Source organism: Protopterus annectens, chromosome 3.part1, assembly GCF_019279795.1.
Source record: "Protopterus annectens isolate FY-2018-M chromosome 3.part1, PAN1.0, whole genome shotgun sequence".
NCBI classification, from domain to species: Eukaryota; Metazoa; Chordata; order Ceratodontiformes; family Protopteridae; genus Protopterus; species Protopterus annectens.
In genome coordinates, this window is record NC_056732.1 from 1,856,990,839 (window position 1) to 1,857,002,056 (window position 11,218).

Consider the following 11,218-nt stretch of genomic DNA (forward strand, 5'->3'; position numbering starts at 1 on the left):
GTTACCTCTTTCCTGACATCAGTGCGCCAGGGGTATAAAAGATGCAGCCGAAGCCATTTTCTTCAGTCTTTCTTGCCGCGCGGTGGCCAAAACAAAAGCAGTTCACAAGTGCCAGTCGGCCGACTCCTGAGATTTTTGTGTTCGAATTTCAGATCCAAAGTCTTCATTAAAAGCTAAGTACCTCATTGGGGAAACTTTTATCTTGCTCCAGACCGATGTCAGAAAAAGTTAATAATTGTATTTCTTGTGGGAAGCAAATACCTCATAAGGACTTTCATTCTTACTGTATTTCTTGCCTAGGCCCTGACCACGACGTTGCTAGTTGTCGGTTTTGCGCTAGAATTAACCAACGCACTATTAAGCGTCGGTATGATTTTGCATTTCACTATTTTGGCAGAAGATTTAATTATACGATGTCGGCTATCCGACTACCGGAATTCACAAGAAATGCAAAGAAAAAGAAAAGGACAGGCATCCAAGGTCCAAAACCGACGACGAGGCTTCTTCTAAGCCAGTCAACGGTTAACCGGTTCTCAGTGAGGCACCTTCGCAGCCCCTGACGACCGCTACTTTAGACCTGCAGGCCGCTACCGACTCCCACATGGAATCGACCAGGCCACTGGAAACTCAAGGTATTGGACCTTTGGAGACTATTCCCTCAGATGGGTCTGGAGCCGCTGAGCAGGCATCTGCTTCTGAGGGTGTTTTCAGACCTACTCAATTATATGTTAAAACAACTTCAGCTTCAAAGGCAAAGACTAAAGCACCTTTAAAGACAAAGAAACAAGTACAACAGCCTCATGGACAGACCTCCATGCCCAAAAAACAGATGCTGAAAATGGCAGAAGACTTAATTACTTTGATCAGGGGTTCCCATCCCCCTCCTGATAAGAGGCCTAGGCAAGAGACAGAATATGAATCTTCAGATCAGGTTTCCATTTCATCTGATTCCTCTGCTGATCAGGAATACTGTCTTCCTCCCTATGAGGATTCTGATGCTGAAGAATCTATCCCTTCAGCCTTTCCTCCTGAGGATTACTCTTTTGGGAAAACTTTGCATACCATGAGGGAGCATTTCCACTGGGAGAGCCAAGATTATTCAGAATCTAAGAAAAGGCTCAGAGACATCCTTTTACTACCACAACACAGGCCCCTAGCTATTCCACCTGTGTTAGACATTGTAGATGATGTTTTTTCAGAGTCCAGTCTGACCCCTGACTCCTTACCTCCAGCTCCTGTTAAGCCAGACAGATACTACAGGGTTCCTGACTCTCATAAATTCCTTTTCAAAAACCCTGCTGCTGACCCAGAAACTATCTCTCAGGATACCAGAGGGGTTAAGGCTTCCATTGCAAAAAATCCTACCCCCTCTGACAGGGATTCTAGGACACTGGACAGATGGGGAAAAAAGATTTACACTTCTGCTACCTTGGCTATAAGGGCTTTAAATTGTCAGTTTCATATGCTCAAATGTCAGCAGTATATTATGTCACTGCTTAAACAGAAAATGTTGATAAATTCTGAATGTGCAGAAAACAAAGAAATGCAGGATTTATTGCATGCAGCTGAACAAGCTGGGAAGCATACTTTGCAATGTGGTTTTGATTCTCTGGAGGTCTCCTGCTGTTACGGGTTCTGTCATTAGGAGGCATGCATGCTTAAGCAAGGAACAAAAGGAACAAAATCTACCTGATCATGTTAAAGCAAAATTATTAGATGCTCCATTACAGCATGATACCTTGTTTGGTGTTAAAGCAGAAGAGGTGTTAAAGAAAATGGAGGACAAAGCTAAATCTATGCAAACAGTCAAGGATTTCTTACAGGTACAGCCTCCAAGATTTAGCAGACACCGGCCTACAAAGAATTGGTCCTTTCCAGTGTCAGACAGGCCACGAGGGGCAGATACAGATGCCCTAAAGGCAGATCCCAGCCCCAAGGTTTGTACAGGTCTAAACAATGGGGTGCTTCCACCTCCAAAAATGGAGAAGACACACAGGAAACAATTCCAATGACTTCCCCCTGCCTGCGCCAAGCACTTATCTTCTGGCAGCACCTTTAGGGGGAAAACTAGCACTTTTTTCTCAAAATTAGCACATAATAACCCAGGACAAATGGGTCTTAGACATAGTGTCACAAGGCTACAAGTTCCACTTTCATACCCTGCCAAGGGCAAACGGTTGGCCAGACCTGCCAAAAAATCAATTGGCATAGGCACAAAAACAAGTCTCATCCCTCATGGACATGAGGGCCATTCAACAAGTACCAGAGCAAGAGCAGGGACAAGGATTTTATTCAAGACTGTTCCTGGTACCCAGAAAGGACAAAGCCTGGAGACCAATACTGGATCTATCTACTCTAAACACGTATCTGGATATACCAAAATTCAAAATGTTGACTCTACAGCAGCTTCTGCCCATGCTGGGCAAGAAGACTTGGCTCGTGACTTTAGACCTAAAAGAGGCATACCTGCATGTCCCAATCAGACAAACATGCAGAAGATACCTCAGTTTCAAAGCTGGTTCAATGCACTACCAATTCTCTGCACTGCCCTTTGGCTTATCTACTGTGCCCAGGGTCTTCACAAAGTGCCTGGCAGCAGTAATTGCATTCTGCAGACAAAGAGGAGTACAAATATATCCTTACTTGGATGACTGCCTCAGTCAAGCAGAAAACAAGGACATTCTACTATGGCATCTGGCATTTGTAAAGAGATTACTAACATGCCTAGGGTACACAGTCAACGAAAAGAAATCAAAACTAGTACCCTCTCAAGAGATAATATTCCTGGGTGCAAGCTTAAATACAACTGCCCAGATGGCTTATCTCACGCCAGACAAACAAAGGCAACTGACTACCTATTTCAAACTGTTGACAACAAAGGCCCAGTTATCTTCAAGAAAAATTCTGCTGGCTTTGGGCTTCATGGCATCCTGCATTCTACTAATTCCATATGCAAGAGTGCATATGAGGAAACTTCAGTGGTACCTAAAAAGTGTTTTGACTCAGCATTGCCACAGCCTGGAAACAATAATTACCCTCATTCCCTGCCTGCAACAGGAGTTTCGATGGTGGGCGAAGGCCTGTCACCAGAACAAGGGACAGTCATTCACTTTACCCCCAGCCAGACAGACATTAACAACGGATGCATCAGTTTATGCCTGGGGGGCCCACATGGCAGGAAGATGTATTCAAGGCACATGGTCCACAAACCAAATGCATCTACATATCAATCAAAAAGAGATGCTAGCTGTTCAGAATGCCCTGACAGCCTTCAACGACCTACTTCATCCGGGACAACTACTGATAAAGACAGACAACACCACGGTCATGTGGTATATAAACAAGCAGGGAGGCACTCATTCTTACCCCCTTTGCAGACTAGCCATGACTTTGTGGGACACAGCATTAACTTACCAAGTACACCTGCAGGCACAATTCCTGCCAAGAAAGAAAAATACTCTGGCAGACGAACTAAGCAGAAACATCATGGATCCCCACGAGTGGAAATTGGATCCACAAGTATTCAGTATGACAACAAGGAAATGGGGACGCCTGGACATAGATCTATTTGCCTCTCCTCACAACTGCCAACTAAAGAAATTCTGCACAAGGACTTATCACAGACAAGCATGGAAAGTGGATGCCCTATCTTTCGGCTGGAAAAACTTAGCAGTATATGCCTTTCCTCCACTGCCTCTCCTACCAAAGGTACTCCTAAAGGTCAGGTCAGACAAGAGAAGCCAAAAATGATACTGATTGCCCCAGACTGGCCCCACCAGTACTGGTATCCAATCCTAAGGAACTTGTCTCAATGCCCAGCCTGGACCTTACCTCAAATTCCTCATCTACTGTCCCAACAAAACAATCAGATCCTGCACAGCCAACTCAAGACCTTAAATCTGGCAGCATGGCGGATAATGTAGTCATACAAAACATACCTCTCACTAAAGCGGTGATGGATGTCATTTTGGAGGCCAGGAGGCCTAGTACCAGAAAATCTTATGCTGGAAAATGGAAGAGATTCTGTGCTTGGAACCAGGCACAAGGAATTGACATATCTGTTCCAAATATTCCTCAGATTTTGCAATACTTAACTGAAATGCTGGACAAAAGGCTATCCTTTTCATCAATTAAAATTCATGCCTCTGCCATTTTGGCTCATTACAATACAGAGCCACCAGTCTTTTATCATCCTTTATTAAGGCAGTACCTCAGAGGAGCCAAAAACCTAAGGCCCCCAAAGAGATCACCAGTACCTGCATGGGACCTCAATTATGTCTTGGAAAAACTCATCCTGCGTCCTTTTGAGCCAGCCGCTACAGCTGATATAAAGTTTTTATCTTGGAAAACAGCTCTGCTCCTAGCAATAACCTCTGCAAGATGAGTCTCAGAGCTACAGGCACTCATGGCGGTGGAACCTTTCATCATTTTTTATCCAGACAGGGTTTCTCTGAGGACAAACCCGACATTTATGCCTAAGATACTGTCCAGTGTGGCCCTTAACCAAACTATTCATCTGCCTACCTTTTATCCAAACCCGCAGAATAAGGGGGAGAGAATTCTGCATTCTTTGGACATACACAGACAGCTACGCTTCTACTTGAACAGAACCAAAGCTTTCAGAAAGACAGAGCAATTACTAGTGGCATATGCTGCAGGATCACAAGGAAAGGCTATCTCAAAGCAGACTATTTCAAAGTGGATAGGCCACTGCATTCATTTCTGCTATTCACAACATGGCAAGCCAGTGCCTGAGGGCATTAGGCCACATTCAACCAGAGCAGCAGCCACTTCAGCAGCCTTCCTCAAGGGAGTACCAGCCAAAGACATTTTAGAGGCTGCAACTTGGAGTTCAGTGCACACCTTTACTAAGCACTATCATTTACCACTCTACTCTAAATCCAGGGCAGGCTTTGCCACTGCAATTCTGCAGGGCCTCATAGCCGCTCCTAATGCTATTTAGCTCCAGCCTCCCAACCATAGCTTTGGTATTCAACCCAATTGTAATGACTGCAACAGTGAAACATGAAGAACATAGTACAGTTGTGTACACTTACTATAAATGTAGATGTTCGAGTGTATTCACCGTTGCAGTCCAGGTTACCCACCCGCCATCCCCCATCTCTTTGCTGGAACTTATCTGTACTTCTCTAACCTATACAACCTATGTGGTGTATTTGCTTGTAGATGAAGGCAAAATATACTTTGGTACACGCATGCTTTATTAACATATTTTTAGCCTACCCTTTTGGGGGCACCTGACATCTGGGGCAAGAAAAACTGAAGAAAATGGCGTCGGCTGCATCTTTTATACCCCTGGCGCACTGACATCAGGGAAGATGCGACAGCAACTGACGCCGTACCTAGAATTTGGAATTCAGGCTGACTGAGGGTAGCCTGCCAGCAGGATAACCCAATTGTAATGACTGCAACAGAGAATACACTCGGACATCTACATTTATGGTAAGTGTACACAACTGTACTTTTCCTCTTGAACAGTGTAATAGAGGTGCTGTGTTTCACATGCATCGGTTTTATAGCCTGTTCCAAATATGTGGCAGTCAATGGGAGCTAAATCTGTTCCTCCAGCATGTCCTATTTAAGTCACAGACCATATCTAAGTCCCTGAAACAGGTAGCCCTAGACCCATTTACTTTTGGTAAGTTCATTAGGTTTGGGTCTTGGGTTGCTCTGTACGCTAGGCATAAGTCTCCCCTAAGAAGTCTATACAATACTGAGTACAGTGACAGGGATTTTAGTTGCTCCATGTAAGGCACATGCTGGAGGCCCTTGATCATCTTTGTTAGAAACCTCATGAGGTCTCTCTAATTGCTGTTGATGCTTAGTATGGTACATACCGAATGGCGCATTATACTCAATTATGGGCCGGATAAGTGCTGAGTATAGGAGGTTATAATTCCTTTTGCTCTGGAGGTGATGCCTTTACTAATTAAGGGAGCCATGTGGAAAGTTTTCCTTAGAATTGTAGACACATGGTGGTTGAAGTTAAGGTCACGGTCAGCTGTGATCCCAGATCCCTTACCTCTTCATGGGTACTTAGGGTATTTTTATTGATTTGATAGTGTGAAGGAACATTGTTTGTGCTGAAGGGAATGATGATGCATTTCTTTGCATTCAGTTTGAGACCGTGACTTACACAAGACCATCCTGGAGTATACTGACATAATTTGGGGACTCGGTGATTGCACCTAGTTTGCAGTCAGCTGCAGAGTTGATCAGCCACGACCCTTTAGTTTTGACCCAAACTTCTGAAAAGTATATACTAAACAGTATTGGGCCCAGCACTGACCCCTGTGGCACCCCCCTGGTAACAGACCTGCTAGATGATGTGGAGTCACTCACTTTAATAGTGTGTGTCCAGTTTGTGAGCCAGTTGGCAGCCCGTCTTACAATGAAGGGATTTACATTCAGTTTGCTAAGTTTATCGGTAATGCCTGAATGTGGGATTCTGTTGAAATACTTTGCCAAGTCGTGGTGTGCTGTGTGCACAGATTTGCCCTCATCAATGGCTTTGGTCACAATTTCAAAGAAATCCTCCAGATTTAGCAGCCAGGATCTGCCCTTCATGAAGCCAAATTTGATAGGGTCCAGGGTTTGGAGATCACCTATGTCTTTATGAGGTCCATAATGATGCGTTGCATGGCCTTAGAGGCTGGTCAGGCTTATGGGTCTGTAATTCCCCGGGTCTGTTGCTAGGCCACTTTTGTGGAGGGGAATAACTGTAGCTGTTCTCCATTCCATAGGAACAAACCATGTAGTTAGCCTATGATTGAAAAGGGTACTTAGTGGTGATGCTAGTTCATGTTTTAGCCTATTTTGAAGACAACCTGGGATGTCATCTGGTCCCATATAGGCCATGTTCTTTGCCTTGGACAGGGCTTTGAGGATCTGCTCTTCAGATATGTAAGGTGAGGGGGGAGTTTGGGGAAGGATTTGCTGTAAGTTAGGAGAGGACAAGGGAGTGAAAGTTTCACCAAACCTATCTCTATGGGGTCATTGTGTGTGATCACGTTGGCCGCCAGTTCTGCACATTCTTGGGTCCCTACAGTTCTGCACATTCTTGGGTCCCTACAGTTCTGCACATTCTTGGGTCCCTACAGTTCTGCACATTCTTGGGTCCCTACAGTTCTGCAAATTCTTGGGCCCCTACAGTTCTGCACATTCTTGGGTCCCTACAGTTCTGCACATTCTTGGGTCCCTACAGTTCTGCACATTCTTGGGCCCCTACAGTTCTGCACATTCTTGGGTCCCTACAGTTCTGCACATTCTTGGGTCCCTACCTTTTAGGTTACTTGCATAGCAGTAAAAGGCCTTATGGTTGTACACGGCAGTACTTGCTAGGTTTCTCTCAAAGGAGCTCTTGGACGATTTGACAAGTTGTCTTATTTGCCTGGTAAGACTGAGGAGGGTGTTTTTCCATTGTTGGGTCCTTGTATTTGTTTTCTTGGGCAGCAACCTTTTGCATTTATTGTAGACTTTGTTGATGCTGGAAGTCCACCATGTCAGCTTGATTTTACTTCAGGCTCTGGCTTTGATTCTATCTAGTACAGCTGAGTTTATACACTTATGCAAGTGATTGTACAGGACTTTAATGTAAGCTTCAGCGTAGTTCGTACTTTCAGCTTGGGGCGGGGCTTGGAATGCATTTATACCTTCACGTAAGAGGGTAGTTTTCTTTGGTAAGTTTTTTAATATGATTTCACCCTTTGTGAGTTCTGGTGTTAGTGTCAGTTCGAAGGTGACTGATTTGTGGTCAGTTTTAACTAATGAAGGTCCGACATTTGCAGCAATGCACCTGTTTGACATGTTGGTGAGGACCAGATCTAGAATGTTTGTTCCTCTTGTTGGGGTGTGGACAATTTTGTCCAGGCCATTTGAATTCACAAAGTTAAGGAACTTTTGTGGTATCAAGTTTGGGCTAGAGTAGGTTTCCCAGTTGATGGTGGGATAATTGAAATCCCCCCGTAACCAGTGTGTTTGGTAAAATTTGGATTGTCTTCAGTTTGCTTAAGTAGGCTTCATGGGTGTCATGACCCATTGAGAGAGATCTATAATTGGCTAGGATTTGAATGGGGGTCTTACCCACTGTAACCTGGACCTGGAGTAACGCCATGGTGAATTTATCTCTAATATAGATTGAAACACTGCATCTTTTGGTTTTCACATGTTCCTTTTGTGGTCTAAAGGTGTGGAAGGCATTGTAGCCTTGCAGGGCCAAGGTGCAAGTCACTTTTCCCAATAAAAACATAGTAATAAGCACTATAATACACTTCACCAGCCCCAAAAACGTAATTTAAACAGTTTATCTGATGTTGTAAATGGCCAGTACCAAGCTCACGCCAGCCAAAAACTCTCAAGCTAAGACTTACCCATAATGCCCCTCTCATAGTCTTTTCAGATCGAGTTTGCTGCATTCCTCGATAGACGTATCAAGCCATTACTCTCAAAACTAAGTGAAAAAAATCTTTCTTTTTTTACTGTTTTATCTCATAGAATAGCTGAATTTATCTGTATTCTTTTTCTCTATTTACTGGGAAAAAGCCGAAAGACAAACAACAACTTCTGCTATTTCTTAAACCTTTTTACCTACCCCTCTACCTTTGGTAGTTTCTTGTACCATCATTTGTACTTCCCTTTCCCCTCACCTTACCTTTTGGTACTTTTTAGTACCATTGCTGATACCCTCTCCCCTTTTACGATACTTTTTCTCCCTTTCGTTATTGTGTAAGTTGTATTTTCTATAGGAGTAGTTATTCTTTGTATTTGTTTGTTGCATTAATAGTTATTATTGTTGATATTGGTTAAGACTGTTGATTAAGATGTCTGAAAAAGCTAAGTTGGGCTTTAAACAATGCGATAAATATGGGAGAAAAATGCCCAATTCGGATAGTCACGCACGGTGCGTTTATTGTTTGGGTTTCCTGCGATATCTGTCACAGTTTCAGTAACAGGATTTTGGCTGAAAGGAAAAATAAGTTGATTCTGAAGGGCTTGCTGAAAACACCCTTCTCAGAGACTCTTTCTGAGGTGGAGGTCTCATCACCTCCCTAAAAAGAAAGACAAAGAAAAACATAAGAAGAAGTGGAGTCATTCAGTACCAGCATCTCCATCTTTTACGTAACCGAATTGGCACTCACCTTCTTCGGTGCCATCGGCGCAGACTTCATCGGCACCAGGGACACAGACTTCTCCCTTGGTGCCAACATTATCTACGGCACAGGTATCTGCTGATGTGACCTTACTGGTACCATCCCCGGCCACAGTAATGGCAACCTCTACAGTTCCATCCACTTCCATACCCTCGGTCCCAAAGGCTGAGTACCTTCCAAGGACCAGATATTCACAGTCTTATGACCCTTTTCTAGGACAGCAATATAGTCCATTTGTTGAGAGGGCAGAATCCCCATCAGCAGCATCCATTAGATCCACCAGGAGTCTCTCTGAACTGGATGTAGTGAGGCTTGTTGACCAGCTGTTGACAGCTAGAGGCTTATCAACTCTGACTACGGCTTCCCTCCCTCCGGGAGTAGAAGCCTATTCTGCATACTCCCCAATCTATCCTCCTCTGACCTCCTCCCAGGCTTCAGAGACATCGGTACCAATGTCCATCCCAGTGCACTCTGTTAGGGTCCTGACAGTGGAGCCCTCCCTGTCGGCACCGACAACCCTCTGCACCATGCTCCCATCAGAACTGGTGCACCCGTGGAACTGTGACTGGGCTTTTGGCACTCTGACCCCTAGTTTGGCACCATTTTTTTTCTGTGGCACTGTCTACAGTTCTGGGCTTCCCGGCAGTTGCCAAACCCCTCAGGGCTCCTATCCTGGGGACAGGCTCGTTGGAGAGGGTTGTGACCCTTGTCCCGAGGTTGTCTTTCTTGGTTCTGGGCTCCCATACCTCTTCAGGCAGGCCTGTCTTCCAGGTGAAGGAGAGGGCCCTCGCTCCAGCAAGCTTACAGATGACACCAACAGCATCGGAACCTGAACTCCCCTCTAGTATGCAGCTGTCACAGCCTCCTACACTATGATCTCAGGCACGGGAACTGCAAGATCTCCCTCCGAACTGAACCCCTTCTCCACAGTCCTCCTCAGAAGACCCCCCTGAGGAGCCCCCCCTGGAAGAAAAGGTGCAGGAGGAAGCACTTAGATTCCCCCGAGGAATCCATCACCAAAGACCCCGACTGCGATGAGGGAGAAGGGACCACACAGTCTCCCCTGGAAGACGTCTTATTGGGAAGCATTCGAGACCCTCAAACAGTTGGGAGTTTGGAAATTCTGCAACCATTCTTCAGAAGAGTTGGTGTTCTTACAGGATTTCCGTGCTTGAACATCTGCTTCCTGGGTGACCCCACCTGCAGATGAGCTCATTAAGCTTAGCGTGCCTGGAAGGCTGCAGACAACATAGAACCAGTCCCTAAGAGGCCTGACAAAATTTTGTCCACTCCTGAGGACCAACCCCACTGGTTGAAACAGCTAGTTGTAGACTCCATGGTCATGGCAGCAGCCACTAAAAGAGAACTGGTGGAAGATAGTTCTACTGTCCACTCCCAAACAGGGAGTCTTGGGCTTTGGACAGACTAGGGAAGCAGACAATTTGCTTCAGCGACCATTGCCATCTGGTCGCTGAACTACATGGCACACTTTACTCACCTCCAACGAGATCTCATTTCAGAACTATCTGCCTGTTTGGCGGGATACTGCCTGAAGAGGTGCGAGATAAGTTTGCCTCTCTCAGCTAGCTACCCCGGAATCCATCTCAAACTCCTCGATGCAGTTGATATCACATATGACCAAAGGGGCAGTTCGAGCGGCTGCATCAGGCATTGTTATGAGACGTCATGCTTGGATGTGCCTCTGTGATTTTATGGACCCTTTCAAGTCTTTGTTTGTCAACGTGCCCATCGATGATTCTTCCCTTTTTGGTCCCAAAGTGAGAGACACATTATCATGAAGTGAGAAGGATGGAAAGAGCTTGTCTGCCGTGGGCATACGTTTCTCCACCCCTCAGCGATCCTACTACAAGAATCAGAGGGGGGAAATGTGGTTCAAGAAGTCTCAGGGGCCTTTCCATGACACTTGTGGTGAGCAATCCCCCCCGGGGCAGAAGGGGGAACTCATCTGGAAGATTCCCATATCATGGCAGATGGGGACCACGTAAGCAGGGTGCTAGAGATTCCTTCTCTGGCCAGCCCTTTCAGCA

At 45.3% G+C, this 11,218-nt stretch overlaps 1 protein-coding gene across 1 annotated transcript in view; it reads left to right on the forward strand.

Moving 5' to 3' along the window:
* The window catches only part of LOC122797931 (zinc finger protein 181-like), a 161,695-nt gene extending 153,176 nt beyond the window's left edge, over positions 1 to 8,519 (forward strand). Inside the window, exon 6 of the mRNA XM_044066449.1 lies at positions 8,515 to 8,519. Coding sequence (XP_043922384.1) covers positions 8,515 to 8,519 — 5 coding nt within the window. The remainder of the gene's footprint in view (positions 1 to 8,514) is intronic.
* The last annotated feature ends 2,699 nt before the right edge of the window (positions 8,520 to 11,218 follow it).